Genomic DNA, 26307 nt, shown 5'->3' with positions numbered 1-26307 from the left:
TTTGAAGGCCTGGGGACTTTATTTTTGTTGTTACTGGTTTTAGAATTTTATGCTTAGTAATGTAGCTGCTGACTTCTGTAGTTTGTGTTGAAGGTATCTAGCCCTTTTCCTTGACAATCTGTGGTATGCTCTTCAGCCCAAATACAGGCCTATGTGATGATGAGTTTGAACCGTCTTCAAATGAAGAGGATTTGCTCATCTGGCATTGTAATGAAAAGGAAGTGTGAAGAGAGGGAGGAGTGGTGAACAAATAATGCTTTGGGAATACTTGCTCTAGATGAACCTGCTTTAGTTGGGGGGGTTGTACTAGATGGCCTCCAGAGGTCCATTCCAACCCCAACCATTCTGTGATTCTGTGAAATAAAATATTGCAGGAAATGAAAGTAAGTGGATATGGATATAGTTTGTAGGTCTATTTTGAAGTATAGGGTGTGTTACCACTCTAAATACCCTCCACATCCCTCCAGCATGGTTATGCCTCAGCGTGACGTGGTTTAGGTATGTTTCAAAGCTCATGATTGTCTCTGCAGATATATGTCAGTCAGAGTTGGCTGATGTTTAGATCGAGCCTTTAACCTCCTCTAATTTGGTTCATTCAAAAGTCTGATTGCATCAGGTTCAGCAAAGTCCAGTTCATCCATTGCAAGTAAAAAAAAAAAGAGAAGTGATAAAAAAAGAATCAACATCCATTTTCCATGACAGGGGAAAAAATGTTGCCCAATGAGTGAGTGGGAAATGGTTGAAATGGGCTGCTTGTCTTTTATGATTTCCTTTATTCCTTAGATATCTGACAGGAGACCAGCTTCGAAGTGAATCTTCCACAGAAGCTTACATCAGGTGCCTTAGAATGGGATGTCGATGTATTGAGTGTGAGTAAAGGGTCTGTGGAGTGGTTTGTAACATGCTGTTCATATAAGCGGAGTTTCCCCTGTTTATTAAGAAAGAAAAAAGAACTGAAATCAAGAACTAGTTTGTTTTCTGAAGTTAGTCATATAAAAACACTTATTCCCTAAATTGTTTTTCTTATGCCTCGCTATTGCCCTGTTCGCTTGCTCTGATTCTTGTTCCCTTGGAATTTTAAGAAGGTCTTTCTAAATCTCATTGCACTGTACAGCAAAAATTCAACTATATGAAAGTATAAGACTTAAACTGGAATTACTTGTATAGCATAGATAGATGATTTGCTTTCATTGTAATACAGAGAAGCCTAAGACACAGAGATTTTTGTAATTTGGTGCCATTTGTCATCCTGTTTAACTTGTTTTTAAATCAATTGATGTGTTTATGCGTTTGTTTTCCACAGACTGTGTCTGCGTCTTCATCCCTGTGCTTTGTGTACCTTGTTGAAAAGTTTGACTTTAATTTCATGTTACTTCACTGGTTCCTTCATAAAACTAGTTGCTACTGTCTGTTCAAGTTGGCTAATGCAAAATGTATCTCAAATGAAGAGTTTCAGGGTTAAAATCAGCAAAGAGATAAGCTGTCAACTTGCCACTTGTTGGAGTGTAATTATCCCTGGAAAATTGTTGTAAGCTAGTAGACTGGCAATATAGCTGCCCAAATTCCTTATTCCCATATTTCCACATGATAAAGCTTTTAGAAATTTTTTATATTATATTTTATTTGTATTGCTTTTACTTAAGTGGATTTAATTTCTTCTCTGAGAGCTATAAACTCATCTAATAGAATATATTATTAGAACATTAAAGTTTATGACTTAGTATGTGGATCGCTGAAGATTTGTATATATTCTTTCTCCTAGAGTTACTTAAATAACTGCTTGGTCTCTTCCTTTTTCCACTGCTTGTCTTTCATAGTGGATTGCTGGGATGGTCCTGATGGAAAACCCATCATTTACCATGGATGGACACGGACAACAAAGATCAAATTTGATGATGTAGTGCAGGCAATCAAAGATCATGCCTTTGTTGCGTCTGAGTAAGCTTTAATTTATTTTCCTTAAGTCTGTTTTCATATGCTTAGATATTCCTAAACTTATTTTCTCTGTAACCTAGAGCAAGAAGTACTAGGAGAATAATGACATTCCAGTAGCCTTCGTTATTGCCAAATGTGTGTCTTTAATAGATTTGGTTTTGAGGATTACATAGTGATTTACTGCTAAGGAAGACAGTAAGTACCCTAAAGGGGTTCCCATCTCCTTGCTTGGGTTGTCTTTTATTAAATTGAAGCGTGAAACTTAAAATGCTGAATAGTATGTCTTAATTATTATTATTATTTTTAAATAATAAAATACTACCAAGTGAAAGTGACAACCAATATGTCTCTCAGGTAATGTTCATATTGTAGGGGAGGTCTTAGCTGAGAAGGTGCAGAATTCATAGCATAGCTACCTTTTGATCTGGGGTGGAGTGGAGGAGGATGCTGTTTTCCTTGCCTTGCCAGTTGTAGCAAAGGCGAGTTGTCTTCATTTACATTTTGTTTTCTCTGTGAAAGGTACCCAGTCATTCTGTCAATTGAAGAGCACTGTAGTGTGGAACAGCAGCGACACATGGCCAAAGTATTCAAGGAGGTGTTTGGGGATCAGCTTTTAATGAAGCCTATTGAAGCCAGTGCAGATCAGCTACCATCACCGACCCAGCTGAAAGAAAAAATCATCATCAAGGTAGGCTTGCTTTGTGTGCTGGTAGGTAACATAGGAAAACAAGAGCAGGAGCCAAAAATACTACTCTGGCTTCACAGCTTAGCTGTTAGTTTCTGTTGAGAGACAAGAAGCCCCATGCTTCAAGCGTGTACTAGTAACATTTTGCAATATTGTACAGAGTTCTGTAAAAACTAGGTATTAAAGTGCTTGCACTTTAAAGTTTTACTTGCAGTAAGTGTTGTTACACAATGTAGCCTGTTTAAAAATGATAAAAGTATATTCTTGAATAGAAAGTTAGATTACTGTTACTTTTTCCAAAGAATGCCTCTCATTCAAGTGAAACCCAAAGTACTTGCAGGCTGCACACTTAGGTTGTTAGGATTGCTTGCAAAGTTCCAAAATTGATGGGTGTTCGCGTACTGAAATCACACTGAGTTAGTAATTTAGCAAGGCATTTGTGAAACACGGAGGCTCCTATTAGAAGGCAGTCACTGTTAGAGTATCTTACCTTCTGGGCAATACAGATGCTTTACTCAGTACTGTTGTGGAACATAACCAAACGAAGACTTCTCAGATTGAAACTGCAGTAGAACTTTTCAAAAGGCAAAATTAAGTGGAGAATGAGGCCTGCTCGTGATCTCTTTAGTAAAATAATAATTACTTTTGTCCATGCTTCAGTCTTCCAGCTCTTCTAACAGTACTATATCCTGTGTATTAAACTTCTGAACAGAAGAAGTAAGGACAGATAGATAGAATCATACAGCTCTTGAAATAAGACTGGAAATCATGGCACCCCCCTATGAGGTGCAGAAGTTCTGTGCTCAAGTTTTTGGGATTTTTCTCCCCTCCAAACTGTCTGTTGTTACCTTAGATCATAGAGGGGAGTTGCGCAGGCATGTGAATAATAATGTGACAGATCTGATTTAAAGGAAATTACAAACTACTATGAGTCTGCACAAGAGAACATCCATATCACTTTGTCCTGTCTAAAAGAGCATTGAAGAGTCCTTAAATAGCTCAGCACCTGCCTGTGAGTTAGTTGTGTTATTTGGCTTTTGTTTGGAAATTGTTGTCAGTAAACAGTCAAAGGCAACTCCTACTTCAGGGGCCTGTGGGATTTTTCAGATAAGCCTGTCAAATTAAAATCTACCTGCAGCAGGCTATGCAGAACAGAATGTAGTTGAGAACTACTAGATACGAGGTGATTAATCCCATCATGAACTGCACTTCAGTATTTGATGCTACTCTTAGCCCCTTGAGCTACTGTTTTTTGTCAGCACTCTCAAGATAATTTATCCCTTCTTTTCATAAAAATTTCCCTTCTGCTCATTTTTCTTGTAGAAGAGTAGGTTCCCCATTCATTTTAATTCCTCATTGTTTTGTTTTGTTTTTCTGTTCCTTATATTCTGCTCTCTGCAGAGCGATTGTTGTTTTATGCTTATTTCTTGGTATATGTCACTTCACTTGGTTTTGTGTCCTCTAAGGAATGGTGAGCTCTTACCAGACTAGTTGTTTCTTCATTGCTTGAGTGATACCTCTAATAGTTTTTTAACCTTTATTATGAGATTTAAATTTTAAAGAAAGGAATTCCAGCCCTGTTGCATAAAGCCTTGTGGAACAGCTGTTGTGTTGGTAATGACAGAGAAGGCTGTGCAATGGAGGGAAGTACTTCCAGTAATACTGAGTATGCTGAAATATTATGACTAATTTTATATATGATTCTATGTGAGTGTATGAATGTGGTGGGTGTTTTTTGTTTTTAAGCACAAAAAACTGGGGCCAAAGGGAGACATTGATGTGAATTTGGAAGACAAGAAAGAAGAAAAAAAGCAGCAGGGAGAACTTTACATGTGGGACACAATAGAACAGGTATTATTTATGTGATGTTTCCCGCAGTTTGTTACTGGGTTGTGTAATGCCAGAAATTTACATGAATTTTCTCCAGTATTTGTGTTAACACAGTCATTTGAACAGGTGCCAATGAGGGGAAGTAGGTATTTTGTTTGTTGTTACACCTTGTTTTGAAATTGTGGTTAGTGAGTTTCCTTCTGTCTTGTTTAATGGTTTTACTATCTCTCAACTTTTAGAAGTGGACTCGGCACTACTGTGCTATTGCTGATGGAAAGCTTTCGTTCAGCGATGATATAGAACAGAATGCTGATGAAGATTCGTCGAAGGTGATGGCTGTGTTTTTTTGTTTAAACATGTTCTTTTTATTATCTCAGATTATTTCAATGTGTATTTGTTATGCCAATGTTGAAATCGTAGAGGATCCGTGTCAGATAACAAGCGTATTTGAAGATAAAAGAGTTTTCAAAAGGGTCTTTGCTAAGGTACTTTGGTTAACCCTGGTTTTAATTCTCTTGGCTAACTGAGAACTTACAAAGAGGAGTACAGAAAATGAAATACAGTTTTGGTACTTGAATGCTCATGCTGATGTGTGCACTGACAAAGTCTTCATATGCCTGTGGCTAAGTATTATTGCTGTTCTCAAACTGGACAGTAGGATGACCTAAGGTTTGTTGTGTTAGTAATACAGCACACCTCTTACACAGTGCATGTTACTGATTTCACATTTGTAAAATGTTTGTCACAGGTGAACATGTGTTACATGGTGGTTTAGCAGAAACATGAGGCTCAGTAAGGGTTGCAATAGCAGTGATGTTCAGCATGGTTTCTTTTTCTGATCTTTGGGGTTTCCATGCGTGCTTTTTCATTGTTAACATGTAGGTGCATGGCTTGGAGATCTCCATGCATATGCAGACCATTTTACCCATTCACCTAGATGTTAATGTCAGTAAAATAATTGTGTAAGGAAGAACACAGATGAATCCTGGAAAAAGCTGATTAGAAACTCTGAATTAGCAGTAGGGTGTTTTACCTTGAAAATATAAATTGGTGTTTGCGTTACTGCATTCTTTCACTTTCTGTTGATTACGTAGTTGAATAAAGCTGAAGTTGATTATGGCTCCAAAAGAAATGGCTTGACTGGGGAGGAGAGTCAAGGGTTACTATAAAGGTGATTGGCTTGTTTGTGGAAGGACAGTTCAGGGCTAGGAAGAGCTGAAATCATGAAATAGTAGATTGTTGTATCAATAACAAGTATTCTGTTTCAAAATCATAAAACTAGAAATGCACTGTAAAAATTCTTATTTTTTTATCTAGGAGGTGAAACGTACTGAACTACACTTAAAAGAGAAATGGTTCCATGGGAAAATGAAAGAGGGGAGAGCAACTGCTGAGAAACTGCTCCAGGAATATTGTGCTGAAATGGGTGGCAAGGATGGGACATTCCTAGTTAGGGAAAGTGAAGCTTTCCCTAATGATTGCACCTTGTCATTCTGGTATGGTGATTGTCATTAAAAAAATTTGGGTTTTGTTTGTTTTATGGCATTGCACAAAAACGTGTGTATTTTTCAAGTATGCATTTATAGGTGAGTGGAAATAGGAATAAGGCTTTAATTACTAGAATGTTATTGATGGGATTGTGAAAGACTACTTTCTAAATTAAACTTTAGTGTAACATAGTGCATTTTGGCAGAGGAGGCTTTGTATGAAGAGGACTGACTGATTTCCTTAATGAGTGGGCCAAAACGATCTCTAAATTTGGGGATAAATTACTGGTTTCTACACTGAAAAGGCAGTCTCATGAATGTACCTTATTAGCAGAGATTAATCTTTTCAATGAAAGGATCCTCTAGAGAGAAAATAATAAAGAATTTTCAGGGTTGTTTTTTTTTTTTTTTTGTGAGTGTGTGTGTGTGTTTGCTTGTTTGGTCGTCTGGGTGGTTTTTTTCCTTCTGGTTGGAACATTACGAGGAATAGTGTATCAGATGGATTTCTGATCCAGAGAGCTGTCACAGCAAATTTTGCAGGGAGTAACTATATGCCAGATTTTAAATCATTGTGGGTTGAAAATTATTATTTTCAGTCCTGTAATCTTACTTGTCAGGATTCTTGTTACTGTTCTTACCTTGGCTGTTTTACAAAATGATACAGATTTCTTGCCTCGTCACAAGCTCACCAAGTAGTTGACCAGGACCAGGTGAGGAAATGCTTCAAAATAAGAAAACTGTTATAAAACCTTTGTTTTCCTTATGCCCCTCTTCATTTCTTCAGGAGGTCAGGTAGAGTCCAGCACTGCCGGATCCGTTCTTCAAGTGATGGGGACACTGTGAAATACTACCTGACGGACCACCTCACTTTTGATAGCATCTATGATCTCATTCAACACTACAAGGAGGCTCACTTGCGATGTGCTGAATTTGAGCTGCGTCTGACTGATGCTGTGCCTAATCCTAGCCCTCATGAAAATAAAGAGTACGTACAGCAGAAGGCAAGCAGCAGGCTTTCCAGACCATCAGTCTTGGATTTTTGCATAGAAAATTCCCTGGATTCAGGAGCATACCTGAGTGTTACTTGTCTGTGGATGTTACAGGAATAGGCTTCCTTGAAAGACACTGAGTAAGATCACTGACTTTATGAGCACCTGGTAGAGCTGTCACTGGGATAGCAGCAACCAGGAAAAGCAGTGAGAACTGTAATACTTGTGGAAACATGCCAATTCCTCTGTTTGCTCGGTGTTTTACAACATCCAGTAGGTTGGATCAGATATTTAGTAGCTGGCTGTGGTCTGGCAACTAAGTGGTCATGGTCTGTGCCATCTGGAAACTACTCCCGGGGCAGTGAGCCCAAACGGTTATGTTTTCCTAATCCCACCTTCCATCTCACCCCTGTCAGAGTTGGTTAGGCTGACTTTGCCCCATGCCGACAGGAAGCAGTATAGCTTGCTGTTTATTTCCAGCTGGTATTTATTTGCCTGATGTAGATTGTAGGCAGATCTTGCTTTTGTTTGCTGGCAGAACACTGTAATCACTGTCCTTTGTTCTGTTCTCTTTGCAGTGAGGAAAAGTAAATCTCCTTTGCATGTGAAATGTTGATCTGTGACTTTGAGCTTCTTTTTTTGCTCCCCTGGGAGTCACCTACGACCCTAGATAACTGTGGAAACCAGTGAGAGGGGAGGGTAGATTTTAAGGGTTAAGCTTTCCTGCCTTTCTGTATAAGGTGGAGATGTACTGCCAGTGTAAGTGGCTACAGCTTCACTGAAGGCAAATTAGATCCAAGATAGGTCCATCCCTACAGTGAAAAATAAAATCAGGCTCTGAATGAAAGGATTCAAATGCCTGGTGTTTTTCTTTTGTCTGCATTTGGGCTTTTCCTTAAATCTACTATGTCAAAACTGAATAAAACTACTGAAAACTGAATGGCAGACAAAAAGCAGGATCCAGTGCCTTTTGTTTCAGGAAGAAGCGCAGATTTGTGTTTTATGATTTCAGACAGACAGGGTGTTCTGATATATTCTTGATGCTTTCATCCAAAATAAACTGCTGTGTTACAATGTTTTGTAATAAGCTGCTGTCATAGGTGGCAAGATGGGTAAAATCTAATGCATAATTTTTCTTGTAATGTTTCAGACTCTGTTGTTAATAACGCTGCCTGTTATTCTACTGAATGACATTTGACAAGCTTTGTAATCATTTGTCTCTTTTGATTTTTAACTGTTGTAGTTGGTACTATAGCAACTTGAGTCGGGGAGAGGCAGAAGACATGCTGATGCGAATTCCTCGAGATGGAGCCTTTCTGATTAGAAAGAGAGATGAACCTGATTCATTTGCCATGACTTTCAGGTAAGAAAAGACAGATATGACTAGTGGCCCAACAATATTCTAGTTTTTCTTATTTAAAAAAACACTGCGGTCTTTTCAGAGTTGTAAAATTCGTGCTTTCATTCTTTGAGTAGTTAGCATGGTTGATTTGTGCAGCAGGTTCATGTATGAGAACTTGTACAAGAGTTAATTTGTGACTGGAGTAAAACTTTATGTTTTATAACAACTGTGCATGGCCCTTCTTCACTTCCTTGGTACTCATTACTACTGGGTATTATTTTGAAGTTTTCTTTGGTGCTGGTTCACCAGTTCTAGGTCCTTATTCCTTGGAAATCCTGCCCTGTCATATAACTGACCAAAATGAAATGTCAGAATGAAACCATCAACTTTTCTTGCCAGGGAAGATATTTTTTGAAACTGGTTGTTTCAACAATGTTAATAAAATGTGTAGAATTGTGGCATTCTCCGTTGTGCCTTCAAATCAAATGACGTTTTTCTGAAAATACATATTTCTGCCACATATAAAATTGTTTTGGAAGAACAAATACTTGTTTTCCTCTTTATTTACATGCCTTACTGTGTATTGAAGATGTCCAGATTTCCCCAGCCCCCTGTGTACTTTGGTTTGAAGCTTTCTGCTGTTACCGAGGTGGATATTGTAACAACTTGAGCTGCAGCACCTTGATAAAACCATTTAACAGTGAGGAAAACAAGAAGTACTGAAACTTCAGCAGCTTGAAAAGGATGCAGGGGTATTCTGTGGGTGGGACAGTTATCAGTGGATGGCTTTACTTTTATCAGTGCAAGCACAAGCCTTGTGTTTAAACATAAGAGATTATTATTATTATTATTCAAAATTGGCTTCTGTAGTTAACAAAATGATTGTAGGGAAGAGGCAGCTACTTGTTTTGAGCAGAGTGTGTCTGTCACTTAGGGACAGTGGTAGATCAGCAATGGATTCCAGAGGGACTCTCGGTCTGATCAGAGACATTTGTGTTAGTATGAAGGTGACAGAATACCTGTCTGTAGGGGGAAAAAATAAGGAAATTTAATCTAAGCAAAAGCATGGATTTATACCAAGGCCCTGTATATTGTAGAAAAGCGAGAATGTCTTTTTGTGAATTTAATCAGGCAACTAGAATTCAGTTTGAATAAACGAGGCTTTGGAAGAGGGAGAAATTATTTGACCTGATTAAGTTGCACAAAGTAATTCTGGTTTAGTTTTAGCACTGCAAGTACCAATCCCTTTTACAGCACCTGCGCTTGTTTCACAGAGCGGAGGGGAAGGTGAAGCACTTCCGAATTCAGCAGGAAGGTCGCCATTTTGTGCTTGGAACTTCAGCCTATTTTGAGAGTTTAGTGGAACTGGTAACGTACTATGAGAAGCATCCACTGTACAGGAAAATGAAATTGCGTTACCCGGTGACCGAGGAGCTGCTGGAGCGCTACAGCGTGGTAAGCGGTGGTCTTCGTACGAGTGCTGGTTGCTGTAGCAGGTGGAGATCTAGACCTGGGGGTGCTGCATTTCATTCTGGCTGTGGTAGACCTTTGGGGGAGGTTAAGCAGGTAGTTTTCTTATCTGTGAAACTGAGATGGTTATACTGACTTCTCTTACAAAGGTTTTGAGATATGTGAAGGGAAGAGCTTCATCTTATCTTTGATTACAGGTCAACTCTTGCCTTATGATTTGATTAGGAAAGCTACTATGTGAAATGGGGGATTGTTGCTCTGCGAAAACGAGTTTGTGATAATAGCGTTGCCTGAAATTGATCTTGTCTTCCATTGCTGGATTGGACAGAGATCTTAAAATGGTTGTGCAGTTGCCATTTGCTAAGTGTTTCTGAAAAAAGGGAAATATTCTGCTGTGCCTCTCACTGTGGACCACACTGGAGTCATCTCAGGGAGGGTGTCCAACTGCCTTTTGTGGTAAAAAGTGAGAGGTATCTCTGAAGGCTTACTCTTTGAGATAAGCATGAGGAAATGTTTCCAAGAGATACTTGTCTCTGCCTGTTGACTACTCTAGGAGCCTGGATAATTAGTTTAGGATAGAAGCCTACTTTCTGGATGGATGTGTTTCATGAAGAGAGAGCTTTGCTGAGGCAACTGGCTTTTGGAAAGCCTAAGATGCTGTCTTCAAATATATGTCTGTTAGAAGCTGCAGGAAAAACTTGTCTGGCGTGTTTGAGGAAATGAAAATGTGATGCATTTGTTTTTTGGGGTTTTTTTTTGTGTTGTTGGTGTTCTGTTTTGTTTTGGTTTTTGGGTTTTTTTTTTTCTTTTTTCTTCCTGGGGAGATTAAAAGGGACTGAAAAGATTGTAGACCTCAGGAGTATTTTATAATGTTGCCTATAGCTAAGGTTCTGTATCCTAGGACCAGGTCTGAATGGGAACACAAGGAAAGAATAAAATGAAAAAAATTACTGTGTATATTGTTTAAGAATTTTTATCTAATAGTGAAACTGATACTGGAACTAAAGTACTGTAACACAGAAATCTTAAGTATAGATATTGTCCTCCCTGATTGCACGTAGAAGGGTACTCACAATCTCAAAGTTATTTGACTGATTGAAATACTTTTGTGAGGTATTGCTGTTTCATTGTGTTTTACTGTTCATTAAACTGGCATAGGTTAAATAACAAACTCATGTTCAGCTATAGAAATAAGCATAACATAGGTGTTGGGCTTCACTCTTCTGTTTGCCTGTGTATTGTCAGAAAGGTGGTTTTGGCAGTGAATGTTCTATTAACATTAAGTGCTTCCATAATTTTTGATTCCCATAGCTTCATCATATTTTTTTTTCCTTCTTCCTGTTTTTAGGAAAAAGATATTAACTCCCTCTATGATGTCAAGATGTATGTGGAACCCAGTGAAATCACTCCTACAGTGGTATGCTTAAAGAGAGATACTTGCACTTACCACAGACTTCTGAAAATTATGAGACTTGATTTCCCGTTAGCAGTAATGAAAAGGATAATTGAGAGCATTAGGCTGACTGACTTATGGGGGGCTGGACAGTAGAAATTTATAGGGCATGACTTCTTTTCTAGCATCTCTTTAAAATTTGTGCCCCATGTTTTCTTGTGTGCACATCCTGTATTGATTCATCCATATTGGAAGTCTGGGCACTTTTTGCTATTGAGTCTGCGGAGGTGGTTTGATATGCATGCTGATGCAGGTATGCCCCCAAATTAAATAACCTATGAGAAGATTCAATCTGAGAAGGCCAAATCTTCACGGAAAGAAAGTACATTTAAATCCTAAGTGTTCATGTCTGTATGTGTGTGTGTTTATGTGTTTATGAGCACTGTTACTTGTGCACAAAATTATTGCAGTTCCGTTATCAGCGAACATGGCTTGCATGCACAAATAGGTGCAGTAATTATTTATGTACTTTCTGTATAAAAATGGTGTCTTTGGTTTATTAATGAGTAATTAAAGTTTGTCGTCTTTTAAAATATATATGTTTTGAAAACAAGAGGCACAGCAAACATCTGCTTCTCTCTAATTCTTGTTAGGGCCTGCCTACTTGTAATTTCTCATAAAAGTTCACCTACTTGTAAATTTTGTGGCTGTAATTCTTTTTAGTCTTTTGAGCCAATGAATTTGCACTGCTGATGAAGCATTTGGGTATAGTAAATTCAAGATTAAAAAATTGCTTGTCCTGCTAAAACTGCTTGTTTTCCTAAAGGAAATGTGACCAGCAGGTTAGCTGACGTGGCTTTGAAGTGGAAGGTTTGTAGGCATCTAAGCCTACAAACTCCAACTGTGTATGTATGTATGTTATGAAGATTGAGGATTGATATTTCAGTGTGGTTTTCTTTTTTTTTTTTTTACCTTACAGTAATTATGTTGCAGCACCCACAAAAAGAAAGATACTTTTTTTTTGCTTTTGCTTTTTTTTCAAGCTCATACTTGAAGGCTAGCCGTTAAGTAGCATCACTTGCTTCCACCGATAGATGTCACTCTGGAACTTTAGGATTGTTTTCTAAGCTTCATAACAAAAAAAGGGATCCAATCCCCCTTCTTTTATTTTTTTTTTTTTAAGATTGCATTATTGATTATTTTGTGACCTGTCCCCCTAGAATGACCCTCTTGCTCTGTTTCTCTTCAAGCCTCAGAGAACAGTGAAAGCCTTATATGACTACAGAGCCAAAAGAAGTGATGAATTGAGCTTCTCTCGAGGAGCTTTAATTCATAATGTCACGAAGGAAACTGGAGGCTGGTAAGGACAAAGATTCCTCATAGGAGAACTTCTGGTGACTTACTAGATGAAGGGAACAGTTGAGCTTTGGGTAGTAGTTTTTAAAAACTTTGCTTGTCTGATTGCTGCTTATTAACTGTGACCCTATAAATCTTAATGCCAGGATATTTTTAAAAAACACAACCACCCACCCTCATCCTCAAATGTCCTTTCATGTCTTTTCCATTTTTCTGTCCTAAAACAATAACCTCAGCCTACAGAACCTCTACAGCCCAGTGTATCCAGTATTTTTCCTTTACTGCATTCATCCTTCCCAAACACTTGTGTATTCTAGGAAGCCACGAATCTATTACCATTGTTATCATTGCTCTGTTTCTTTCCTTGCTCTGCTAAATACTTCTCAGGAATCAAACCCACCTTTTTTAGTGATCTGTTCAGTCGCTTTTCATAAGAGGTTTTCTTTCTTAGCTGGTTTGTAAATTGCTTGGAAAGCTTGGGAATCTAATGTTTCCCTGTAGTTTTTGCAGGGTAATCAACCACATAATAGTATTTTTAGTACTGGAAGGGGAAAAAGCCTCTTAAGTCATTAATTGCAGTTTACAGTAACTGTAATCCCTCGGAAATCATCTGTTACTACAGTTAATGATCACTTTGTTAGAGCTTTTAGCTGCTTCATCACTTATATTTTGGTGATAGCCAGCTAGACAAGCTAGTAAGGGGTATTAATGACTAATTTCTTGGGGATTATTGCTTCATTAATGGCTAACAGAAGCTCTTTAACTATATATATATATATATACACACATACACTTTTCTTTTTCAATTCAGGTGGAAGGGGGATTATGGAGAAAAAGTCCAACACTATTTTCCATCTAATTATGTTGAAGACCTGTCGTCTGATAACTCTGCTGAACTTGAAAGCCAGGTGAGGGTTAAGGTTTGTCCACTACGTTTCCCTAGCAGATGCTACCTCCTAGAAGTGGAAGTCTGGTTTATAGAACCATGACTTTATGTGCTGTGATTGAGAGAACACAGAATAGAGAAATGAATGCATTCTTCACTGTTCTCTGCTGCTGAATATTTTTGTCAGGACATTCCTCAGAGAAAACTGCTTAAGGAGACAGCTGATTTGGTGGGGTTTTAGGAGATTTTAATGGTTTCCTGGTAATGAAAATCATACCAGTTTAGATTTTTTCAGATAGTTTGGCTAAACTATAACATGCCTTAAACTTTTAACTACTTTTAACTAGTTTGCCTGTATAATTACTGCTTTAATATTTGCAAATAAGAAAACTATGTGGCCAAACAAATCTTATTAGCCATTTCAGACTCCATCATTAAGTTTTTATGCATGACTAACCCAGTGCTGTTTGTCAAAAATATCTAAAAATCTAGTCCAGAGTCTTGGACAAAGTTTGCTTCAACAAAAGTAAACAAAACTCCATAATAAACAGTTTTAACATTTTGGAGTTTTAAAAAGAAAACATTGAATTCTTTTGATGTTCTGAAACACTTCCAATGACTTTCCAGGCATCTTTGGAGGAAAACAGATGTATTGGATTTCCTCCCCCGGTCATTGCAGCCTTAAACAGGCTTGAAAAATGAGCAATTGTGTCAGTACAGAAGCTGCACTCCTCATTTTGACTACTCTCACTACAGAGATTCTCCTGTGTTTCTCAAAATGAGAGATTCTTGATACGGAAAAAAGCTTTTAAAATTTATAGTGGGCGTGCTTTCAGTGAAACTGAAATTAGATTTAATGGTACATGTTTATTATTTGTTAATGTCCTGTGCATATTCATGCAACGTGAGATTTAGGGTCGGATTTAACTCATGTTTTTCAGATTATTGAGGACAATCCATTAGGCTCTCTGTGTCGTGGCATACTGGTACTCAATACATACAACGTTGGTAGGTATTTTCTGATGCTTATGCACAGACTCTTAAGCTTTCTGTGGTTGAGTAGACTCTTCTATGTTTAGCAGGAAAAATTGTTGTTTGTTTTTTAAACAAAACACCTACTTGTATTAGTGTCCTGGAGTTTCATCATATTAATTGTATTAGCTGTATTAACTGTTGCAATAAATCAAGAGTGACAGCTTAGAAGAACTGTTAGATTTTAGGATAAATTTCTTGCTACTGTGTTGCCTAACAGTGAAAATGCCCCAAGGAAAACACAAAAAGCCTTTTGTCTTCATTCTGGAACCTAAGAATCTAGAAGATCCATGTGTTGAGTTTGCAACTGATAAAGTAGAAGAACTCTTTGAATGGTACCAAAGTATCCGTGAAATCACTTGGAAAACTACAGAAGAGGTATTGTTAAAAATCTGTCTATTGTTTTTTTATAGTGGACTGCTATGAATTTACAATAGGATTTGTCTTTAACTGCCATCCAATGCTAAATGTTTCCAACACGTGGTTCTTCACTCTCTTGCATATTGCTGTTTGTTGGTTCATTTTATTGATACTGTGAATCTTATTCCCTAAAATCTTTTGGGAATGGTACCAGTGTTTTATATAAATTTATGTTAACAAGAGTTTTTCAGCAGAGTACTGCGTGTGTTGCACCCAGCACCTCAGTGTGCTTAGTAGTACAAAGTAGATACCATTATAATTTTACATCTAGTTACACTGATTTAATCCTAGCATTAAGCAGAAGAAACTCAGATCTCAGACTGTTCTGTTCAGAGCTGTGAATCCACTAATGAGTATATGTGAAATCTGAGCTGCCTTTGCCTAAACTCTTCTTAATCCTGTGTACTAACTCTGTTTTCCAGTGAATGCAGTGGCACTAGTAGGGAATTGTTTGGCTAATATAATACTTTATCTATTTGTAACCAATAGGCATATTCTAGATTTACCAGACCTTCAATAGTAGTATTTCCAAATTCTTGCCTAAAGATTAAAAGATTCTGCCTAAGTTGAGCTTCTACATCCCATCCCTCTATAAGTACTGCCACTGAAAGACATTCTTCAGGACTTGCTTTTTCTGTTTTGATGTATTAATTTACCTCTCAGTCATCTTTTCTAGTATTTTAGAAGTCTTTGACATGACCAAAAAGCCCTTACAATGACTATGCTTAAGTATACTCTTTCCTTTGTTGCTTTTATTGACTTTTTATTTTTAAGTGGGTGATATGAGTGATGGAAAATGTGTTTCAGTATCATGTTGTCTCATGCTGTTTATCTGTCATCTGGAGTGGTAATGCTCGGAGGGTCACGATAATCCTATTTATAGCAGGCAAGTTGGCGTTTCAAGCAGAGGACTACAAATTCAGCAAGGGAAGAACCAACAGGAGCTGTTGACCTATTGTTGGGGGAGGAGAGATATGGTTCTTATGCCAGGCTTTCATTTAGAAGTAAAAACGAGAAAAAGAGAAACATGACCTAGAAGAAGTGTCTCTAAATGGAATGTTTCTTATGGTACAACAATGGCTCTTCAGGAGCTTGTACGGTTAGGGAAGAATTAAACACTCTGTGTTCAAAGATGCTTTAAAACTCATCAGGAATCAGTCAGGAGGCTTTTCTCACAGTGTGACCTCTAGAAAGTTCACATGATAGACTACTGCATGAGGAGGGGAAAATGATGAGGAAACGCCCTTTTGCCAGTACAGTTAACTGGCTGAATTTTGGGGAAGGAAAAAGATTAGTGAATCAACAGTATGCTACAATACGATACAGGTTTTTTATGACTTCATTCTTGGGCTGTGTCCAGTATACACAAAAAGTAAAACTAAGCTTCATGTATCTTGTCATCTCTGCTTAATACTGACACTTGCCCTGCTCCTAGGGATGGTTGTTCATTGCTAGCTCTCCTACTTGGTATCACTAGAGGGTTATGTCTAAAGATGAGCTCATGGCATCCAGAAGTGGTCCTTTGCTATTTGGAGCTCTGATTTCTGTTGGGCAGTGTCTGGGAAACCATGGTGGATCATTTAGTACAATGAGGTTTGTATGGCGCTCTCCCAAGGTTATTTCCAAGTCTAAACATCGTATTCCTCCTTACTTTTCTTAGATTTTAATGTATGATCTCTGGTTCAGTAAAACATTCTGGAAACCCATGGCTCCCTAGCTCTGATTTTCATTCCTTTTCAGTTAGTCTTCTGAGGGAATTCTTTTGGAAGACTTCCTAATTGCTGCTGCTTCATAACCTCTTGTGCCAAAGCTAATCGCTGTTCAGTACAGGACTCTTTAATGTGTTTTATCCTGTAATTGCTTCTTATGTCTGAAAAGCCTCCAGCACAAATGTCTCCACTCAGGATGAGTCTTGCTGATTTCAGTAATTCCCAGTCTCTGGTTGCAGGGACTGTTGCTCAGTTTTCACAGAGCAGGTGCTTGCAAACATGCTGGGTTTATTATTGGTGATGACAACAAGATTACACATTATTTTCTATACGTAACATTATTGGTTTGGTGCACAAATAGAAAACTACAGGAATGATGCTCATAGGGTTTGAATTTAGCAGTTTGGGAGTTACTAACAAGTCTTAAGTCCTGCTCAGGATTGTAAATAAAGAGACACTTCAGTACCCTTTGCATTTTTTCTGCATACATTTGCATTTATATGAGGTTGTAACTAAAACCGAGTAGAGCCACATTAAAATAATAAGAAAAAATAAAATCTTGCCAGGATTCTGAGAAGGACTGATTAGGGAAGCACTGAAACACTTACTTAAAAAAAAACCCCAACAAACCAACCCAAAACCCAACACAACAACCCCCCCAAAAAAACCCAACACAACTAAAACCCCAACCCATTTGGTTAGCCTGTTCTCTGAATTGGATCTTAAAAGTACATTTTAACTATGCAAGTGGCTATAAAGTATCAGATAGGAATCTGGGCAACAAAGAATGCATCGGCTTTGTCATTTCATTAGAGTATACCCTGGAGTTAGGGTACCATAATACTCAGTGTACCTGTAATCTAAAACTTTGTTATGTTTTACAGGAGAACAGGAGGAAATACTGGGAAAAGAATCAGTTGATTGCTATTGAATTATCTGATCTGGTAATCTACTGCAAGCCAACAAGCAAAACCAAGGACAATTTAGGTATTTCCTTTAATATTACACCTGAATTTTACCCTTTCTAGAATCTTTACAGATGTTAGTTGAAATTCTAGAACTGAAGATAAAATCTATCCTTTTTCTACTGGAAAATAAATTCTGCCTCACTTGTGCAGTTTTCAGTGGCACTTTGAAATTGTGCACTAGGGAACTTGATGCTATACAACAGTCACAAAAAACTTGTCACAAATTTCTAGCTAGTTAACTAGAGGCATGCTCTCGTAGGTGTCTTTCATGGGGAGGCTCACTAGTTACGTATCAATTGAATTTTTTGAGATGAAAAACTTAGGCTGAACACTTGCAATTTGTTTGTAAAAACCTTCAAAATGAATTTGCTGTGTATTATATAATTTTACTGTAAGAACCTGTTTGCCATTTATGTAAGCTATTGGAATGGTACATGGTTTCATAATATAAATGAGACCTGGGGTTTGTGTAAGTGCGGGTGTGGAATCTGACACTGAAATATGTACTACTTACTCCTTTTTTTCGTGTGTCATTGCTGCTGGAGAAGCCAGCAGATGTGCCCTCTTTCTTTAAGGTTCTTTGCAAATGTTTTTAATAAGCTGTCAGTGTGGTTAAGACATTATAATAATTATAGTAATTGTTTGAGGAATTGGGTAACCCTGGCTCATCCTTTCTTCTCCATATTTAAACCCAGAAAAAGATGTCTCATTTAAATATGTTATAGTGGTCAGAAGTACATTGTTAGCAATGATGAGATGAGACTATGACAATAGGCTCTTCTCTACCCTGTTGCAAAGCATGTGGCAGCAGGCATTTTTAACTTTCAGACTTGATGCTCAACCGATTTGCCATGTCTGCATGAGAATTGTGCCAATTATTGCATTAAAGGACAAAGTGAAACAAAGTAAAACAAAGTGTTAGTAGAAATGAAGTATAAATGTAGAGTTCTTTCTTTCTTTAGTAACCATTGCTTTTCCTCCTTACCTTGTCCAGAAAATCCTGATTTCAAAGAAATCCGTTCTTTTGTGGAAACTAAGGCAGAGAGTATTGTTAAGCAAAAGCCAGTTGAATTGTTGAAATACAACCTGAAGGGACTGACACGTGTCTATCCTAAAGGACAGAGGGTTGACTCGTCCAACTATGACCCATTTCGCCTCTGGCTCTGTGGCTCCCAGATGGTGGCCCTTAACTTCCAAACTCCAGGTAATATTCCCTTTAAAAAAGGATCTAATCCATCTTCCATTTCACCATAAACAAACCCCTTTCTGGCCTCTCTGCCGTTATAGTTGCTGTGGCTGTCCTAGTTATTTGTACTTCCCTGAAGAAGGGATGTACAAGAACTAAAGTTTGGTTTTGAACATGTGGATCACCTGTTCCCAAAGATCAGTCCCCAAAAGGCCTGTCTGAGCCTAACTAGCCCCCAGACTCTAAAGTTTATTTCACCTTGATCTCTTTGTGATAAGCAAGCAGAGAGATTTACAGTAAGTTTCAAGTGGATGAACAGTTGTTCAGCCCCAGGGAAGGCTGTGCTTAACTTTATGCTAAGGGCCAGCTGGTTTATGACACGCTGATAGCAAACTAATTGTGAATGGAGATGGGCTTATCCGGATTAAAATTGGTGAGAAATGACCTGTCAGGTTCAGTTACTGAAGGGAACAGTCTTCCAACTTCTCTCCCCAGCTCTTTCTGATAAAGTGGCCACCAGAAGGAATTAGAGAGGAGCCATTAGTCTGGTACTTCCTTAGTGTTATTCAAGTGGGGATCTTCTGTTGTGACTCTTTAACTCTCTCCCTAGATAAATACATGCAATTGAACCATGCCTTGTTTTCACTTAATGGACGCACTGGCTATGTTCTGCAGCCAGAGAGCATGCGAAATGAAGAGTATGACCCAATGCCAAATGACTCGAAGAGGAAATTGCAGATGATTATGACAGTGAGGGTAAATCTCTTTTGTAAATTATGTTTTTTACAAGTCATAAATATCTATAAAACTAAAAATAAAGCTATTATGTTTCAGAGCAAGATCTGACAGATTGTCAAAATACTGTTTCTAAATGTCAGTGTGTTTGAGAATAAAACTAATTTCACTGGTTCCTGAAAAGAAATATGTATTTTCAGCATGCTAATGAAACAAATGCTATAGGACTGAAAACACAATCCTGGGATGATTTTGTATAATTGCTAATAAAAATTCCAAATTAACTAACTTGCATTTCCAATCTATTGACTTCTCAATAGGAAGATCCTGTTGAAGATTGGTTAGCAGCAGATGAACTAGTTCAGAGATTTCCAGTGTGGGAGAAAGATATTTGTAATGAAAAACAGAAACTAAGCATTAAAAATAATGAGTTGATCCCTCCCTTCATCATATTTAGTACACTGTGACTTAATCAGAATGTCATTATCATTTTTCATGGGGAGATGGGTTTATAATTTGAAAATTATGCCATGTTGTCATCTGGTGCCAAACAGGAATTGAACTTGTTTCTGTTCTCAGTTGCTATACATTAAGAGATGTCCTTTAAAAATACATTTTCTGAGAAAGAAGAAACACTTGAACTGCTTCTCAGTACAGTTTACAGAAGAGGTCAACAGGGGCTGTGAATGTGCCTGTCATAAATAGATATGTAATAAATGAATAAAGGAATGTCATAAAGTAGATATGTAATAAAGACTGAGGAAATGTAACAAAATTTACATTACAGGCCTGGTCTGGAACTCCATACTGTGTGTAATGAATGTCAGCTACAGTATCTTACAATGAAAATCATTGGGTTACCCAAACAATGTTGAGATATTATTACTGCTGTCACCGATAGTATGTTTAATACATGCAAACATATTCAAGAGAAGGGAGTGTGTATTTTATGCATATTCTTCTGGACTTCACCCCTACCCCCTCTAGTTCTGTAGGCTGTCCTCCGTACAGAAATAACGGCGCTAAGTTTCCTTTGGAGGTGGTTATAATTTACAGTTGCTTTTGCAGGTTTTAGGTGCTCGTCATCTCCCTAAACCCGGTAGAAGCATCGCTTGTCCCTTTGTAGAAGTAGAAATTTGTGGGGCTGAATACGATAACAGCAAATTCAAGACAACAGTTGTGAGTGAGTATCTGCAGTTTTCGGTGTTGTAGGGATATGGTTATATTTCCAGTGTCTTTAAATATAGTGGGTGGAGGGTGACCATGAGTTTGTAACTGGCCAGCAACATGTACAGGGAGGAATAAGTTAATTGCTCTGGACTGGTGAGTCATACAGTAGTATTCTTTTGCTTGCCTCAGGGCCAATTTTGGGAAACTTTATTGTATATCAAATTCAGAAAAAAAAATACTGTTGCAATTTGTAAAGAAAATTCGGTTGTGTTTTTTGCCTATGCATGTTTCTCTATTTGCATATTTTAAGAAAGTGCTGAAAGGGCCTCCAACAGTGCTAGTCAGTTCCCAAAAGTCTGGCCCAAAGGGGGAGTTCCTACTGTGAGATCTAGACTATGTTTATTTAAACTTGGCTTCTAAGACTGAGACAGCTCGGGTATACAGGGCTGTAAAGTAGCATAACTGGCAGTGCAATAGAGGTTTGATCAAAGCTCACGCCTGGTGAGTTCTGGGTGAAGGATGTGTGTTCGTGTGTACATGAGCTTCATTTAAGTGCACTGAAGTGGGAGAGTATCTCAGCCCCTTGATATTTCACCATTTAATATTTCTGGATGCAGCAGTGTTCCTCTAGTAAACAAGAGGCTTTGGTTTTAATTATCCAAACCATCGATACCAGTGGAAAATAAAGACAGAATCAGGAGCAGAATGTGCATTGTGGTTCATCAGTACTTCAGAGAGGAGGATTGATTTTAACTTTTTGTGGGAAGTGACCAAGATTTTAGAGAGCAAACTTCCTGGCTGTGTCACATGTACCAAATTACTTGGTGTTTTATTAAGAATTGGGCCGTTGTACTTCAGTGTTCCCAGTGCTTTTCATGCTTGTACTCTGATACAGAGCATGAGGCTTATGAATATGAGCAATGAAATAGCGTCTTTCTTTTACAAATACATGTCCAAGAAGGTTTTATATTTTTAAATACAAATAATACTTTTCTTCATGGATTTCTATCCCTGCCAAGTTTCCTCTTGTCTCCCTTCCCAAATAAACAAATACCAACCTTCTGAAGCAAGGTTACAAAAGGAGACGGATGGTAAATAGGATTTTTGGGCCTTCGTATCCCTAAAAAACGTCCTGGGATACATACCCATATGCGAGTGAAGGGAAGTTATTGCTTCATACTGCAAATGTTTCCTTTTCATTACAGATGACAATGGCCTTAATCCAGTTTGGGCACCCTGTCCAGAGCAAGTGAAATTTGAAGTTTATGATCCAAGTCTAGCATTTCTGCGCTTTGTTGTTTATGAGGAAGATATGTTCAGCGATCCCAATTTCTTAGCACATGCCACTTTCCCAATAAAAGGAATAAAATCAGGTGAGATCACTGGGTATAATAAGGGGCTAAGTCAGAAAAATGCTGTTCAGCATTTTTGCGTTGTGACTGCTCTCAGTAGAAGCTACAATGCGCCAAAGGCCAAGTGCTCTTTTGATGTGAGTTCTTTTAATGCATTGTTTGTTATGATACTGGGTATGTAGCGTGTAAGTATTTAAACCAATCCTTTCACCCACGTGAAATTCCTTCTTAAAAATTGAGATAGGAAAGCATTATGTAGAATAATTTGCACTGTCTTTACTACATACTCCATTTCAGCAACGGGGTTATGTGCTCTGAGTGAAATCTGGAAATATTCTTTTTCTGTTTTGGTGTCAGTGTATTTGTTTTGTTAATTATTTTAGATGTGGACCTATGTAGAGTAAGTTTTCTGCTTTCCTCTGCTTCTGGCTTTAGTTTTCAGGAGCGTGTGAAATCTGTGTTTCTCAGTCTTGCCATTCTTGCCTTTTGCTTCCCTGTAATTGTCATAGCAAAGCCCGCTCTCAACAGTGGAGCATTTGAGCGATGAAGAATCTGTTAGCCCTCAGGACTGTATGTACCATGTTGTAACTGCAGATGACCCTTTGCCTTGACTCTTAATTGTCCTTTCTATATGTTCCCCCTGGCCAGGTTTTAGATCAGTTCCTCTCAAGAATGGCTACAGTGAAGATATAGAGCTGGCCTCACTTCTGGTTCACTGTGAAATGCAACAAGTTCTGGTGAGTACCACTGGGCCTTTTTGTGCATGTTATCAGCTCTTTGTGAAAACCAGGAAATGAGGATTTAGTTTCCTGTTCTGTGTCGATGTGCTTTTGTCAGGCATTTCTGCAGGTACTGGGGAAGACCAGTAATGCCAGTTGAGTTACTCTCCCTCTGGGAGGACAGATTATGTAGCTGTTAAATAACACACTAACAAAGCCTTGTTACCTCCACTAGTTTTTGCTCTAATGGCATGGTCATAGTTTTCCCCTTTAACTGACTAATGCCATGCAAAGCTAGCTAAATTCAGCTTTGACTTCACAGAGTAATATTTTTTTTAAAGCTCCTACATAAAAAGAAATAACTTTAGGAAGAGAAGGCAGTAATTTCTCCCAGTATTTCATTAAAATAAACAACCCATCAGATAGAAGACATTCTGGTTCCTGCAGAAGTGTGAATCTGCTCTTCTCAGCCTCTCTCAAACACCTAATTGAAGAATGAGTATTTTTAAACATGCAGGGGGGAAAAATAATGATGCGTTCTTGCTCATTAAGCCTGGCATTGAAGTGGCTGATCTGTGAACAGCATTTGTTGGTGTTCCAGAGATGTTGCTGTATATATTGATTTAAGCGGGATTATTCTCAGACTCTTATCTCAACAAGATTTTATGTAATTTAAATACACTGGTGTAGAGGCCGTGTGATGAAAGTTTAAAGATTCTTCTGGGAAGTGGGTATTTCAGGGTGCTTTCCTGTACCCTTCAGATTCAGAGAAAAAAGTAGTCCAACCTTTTATTTGTAGTCTTTTACAACCATTCAGGCTTACGTTGCAGTTCACACCAGTGTACATGATTTTTCCTGATTAAAACACCAGCCTCAGCTAACTGTAAGTCATTATGTCTCTGGAGGGATTTGCACCTGCAGTTGCATACACTGAAATTGAAATTATGGAATTCAGTCACATGTTCCTTTACAGAGGACTGGCAGCCTTTTTCAAACATCCTTTGTCAAGGTTTTTACAAAGCCACCTTATAACACATGATGTAAAATAACTGTGTTTAATGACAGTGTTTGGCAGCCGTGGTCGGTTCCTTCTGTTGGCTAGCAAAGAGTCGTGAGAGCAGGACAGAGCTAGAAGCTGAGACCAAGCGTGTGTGTGTCTGTGTGTGTGTGTAAACAAGAGAGAAGATAACGTTTAAAAGGCTTGTATTTCACGGACACGAGGCTGATAGAGGAGGCCAGATAAACTGCTATTTTTTGGCTTGCTGCCTTTGAGAAACAACTTGCTGTTGCCTAATACGTTGAGCATAGACATCACTTGTAGATATATTGTGATTTCCTCCTGCCGTGGTTTCTCTTCAGAAATTCAGATCATCATTTGCCTGGGGCAGGAGTAGCTCTTAAACTGTGGCTCAGAGCAGCAGTATGCCTCCCCATCTGTCAGTACCAAGTCCTTTGACAGTAGCACATTTCGCACTCTTGAAGCCCCTTCTGTTTGTTAAGCCAAATGAAGATGCAGCACAACTCTGTATTTTTACACTGTCTGATGTCTCTGGGTGGTAACGCAGTGGCAGGAGAACTTTGAAAATTTTCTCTTGTGTTTGGCAGTCTGCAAGAAACCAAGACTTGCCATAGTTAATCAACTTCTAGAAGTCTGATTAACTTCTTTTGCCAGATCTATTCAAGAAGCATCTGAAAAGATCAAGGCTGTCTCCATCTGTTCTTCTGCCCGTAGCTTTAAATGATGACCCTCTATAAAATGATATAATTTAATAACAGGCCTGTTTATATACAGTGTCCATCTGCATACTCTTGGAGATGAAATACAGAATTATAAAAGGGGAATTACAGATGGCCTTGGAATTTCTTGGGAATAGAGAAGCAAGAATATTGTAGATGTAAGCATGCACATTTGTGAATTAAGTGGGGCCTTATGCAGGTTCTGTTGAAGTGAAATAGTTTTCTTGACACTGCAGAAATTGTACTACACTGAGGTGGTTGTTAGATTTAGGAATGTGTCTTATTTACTTGAAAATTGAGTTACTTGCTTCAGAAAGTGTGTGTATCTTTTCAGCGTTTTGTGATTACAGTCAGCCTCGATGGTGTATATATTTTAACGTAAAGATTGAAGTGGACGTTCTTAAATGGAGTTTTAAAGTCTAGCTTTGTGGATACATTTATTTACAAGAACGAATAGTAGTACATATGCATCTTGATTACACCTGCAACTTGGTAATTGGCAATCTGCTTTTCCCTTTGCGATTTGGGAATATAAAGTTCCTTCCCTTAAAAAATAATAATTAAAAAACGTTACTTTTAAAATCCTAATCAGCAGCATAGCACTGAGGCTGTTTCAGTTGCTTCAACCCATACCTGGATAGGAATGTATTTCAGGAGGAAAAATGAGGTTTGGGAGAGGGTCTTGTTGCCCTAACTGAAACCTCTTGGGTACGCTGCTAACCGATCCATTTTCCTAGATCTGGACTGAGTGCAGAAGGAGGCAGTCTTATTTGTATGCCACCTCTGAAAATATTTGGATTTATTACATTTATTGATTGCATGTCATTTCTTGTAGGATGAGTATCTTGTTTTGCTGCTGATGTGAAAATTAAGACTTCAATCCTGCCAGTACTATTCCCCACTAGTAACTCTATAAAGGAGACAGCTTTTGCATCCAAAGTTTTGAAGTCGTGAAAGGGATCATCTTTATTTTATGCTTTGGAATATTTTAAGACCACCTACAACAACAGAAACTCAAACACTGCAGATTATTCTTCACTTAGTTCCTCTGCAAGTATTGAATTGCCATAGCTACATAGAAACACAGGCTCTGTCCCTCTTTCTTGGTCATCTGAGTACTTGCTGCTATTAGGGGTCCTACTTACGAGCCAGTATTTTGACCTGTAGTCTAGATTTCAATAGGAAAGCACCAGGACTGGTGGTATGTCATGCAGTACACAAATATGATGGAAGAGTAAAAAATTAAACCTTTTAAAAAGTATTTTTAAAATTTAGTGTGATAACCCATCATGATACACCATTTGCTGTCCTTTCCTCAACAGACTGACATGCTTTAGTGGGGAAAAATATTCCAGTGGAAGTGTTCAGGTTGTGCACGTTTCACGACTTGCGCTGGAATAATCCCTGCTGCCCCTGTTAGGGGATATAGCTGGCCATTTTGTTAGGCTGAGGGGTTTTTTTTCGTGCTTTCTGAGTTAGGTTTTTTTTTCCCGTAAACATTCCAGAAATATCTTATGAAACTAATTTTATAAAACGTTCTATAAAGCTAATGGAATGTGTTTAGGAAAACAAAAGAATCCCCCTAACTGTTGATTCTGTGTCATTTTGGGTATGTGTCTTACGAGTTACATTGAATCCCAATATTATTTTGAAGGAAAGTGAAGAAGAACTTTATTCCTCATGTCGGCAACTTCGGAAGCGCCAGGAGGAGCTTAATAACCAGCTGTTCCTCTACGACACCCATATGAATTTAAGGAATCCTAACAGAGATGCTATATTAAAAGAATTCAGTGTGAATGAACACAAACTACAGATATACCAAGAGACGTGCAACCGCAGGTGGGTTGATTATCATTCTCCTTTCTAAGGCAGCTCTATCTAGACATGATTTATGCTAAAGTAATCT

General features: G+C 38.2%; 1 protein-coding gene across 1 annotated transcript in view; it reads left to right on the top strand.

Moving 5' to 3' along the window:
* The window catches only part of PLCG2 (phospholipase C gamma 2), a 70488-nt gene that overhangs the window by 36160 nt on the left and 8021 nt on the right, over positions 1-26307 (top strand). The window contains exons 12-32 of the mRNA XM_056361243.1: positions 784-869; positions 1818-1938; positions 2455-2623; positions 4367-4471; positions 4690-4779; positions 5768-5946; positions 6722-6922; positions 8170-8289; positions 9543-9723; positions 11087-11155; positions 12382-12491; positions 13299-13395; positions 14315-14381; positions 14626-14783; positions 17419-17521; positions 18497-18706; positions 19299-19444; positions 20492-20606; positions 21799-21966; positions 22594-22682; positions 26056-26240. Of these exons, the coding sequence (XP_056217218.1) occupies positions 784-869; positions 1818-1938; positions 2455-2623; positions 4367-4471; positions 4690-4779; positions 5768-5946; positions 6722-6922; positions 8170-8289; positions 9543-9723; positions 11087-11155; positions 12382-12491; positions 13299-13395; positions 14315-14381; positions 14626-14783; positions 17419-17521; positions 18497-18706; positions 19299-19444; positions 20492-20606; positions 21799-21966; positions 22594-22682; positions 26056-26240 (2769 nt within the window). The remainder of the gene's footprint in view (positions 1-783; positions 870-1817; positions 1939-2454; positions 2624-4366; positions 4472-4689; positions 4780-5767; positions 5947-6721; positions 6923-8169; positions 8290-9542; positions 9724-11086; positions 11156-12381; positions 12492-13298; positions 13396-14314; positions 14382-14625; positions 14784-17418; positions 17522-18496; positions 18707-19298; positions 19445-20491; positions 20607-21798; positions 21967-22593; positions 22683-26055; positions 26241-26307) is intronic.

This window comes from Falco biarmicus, chromosome 15 (assembly GCF_023638135.1).
Source record: "Falco biarmicus isolate bFalBia1 chromosome 15, bFalBia1.pri, whole genome shotgun sequence".
NCBI lineage: Eukaryota > Metazoa > Chordata > Aves > Falconiformes > Falconidae > Falco > Falco biarmicus.
This window is presented reverse-complemented; position numbering and strand designations above follow the sequence as displayed.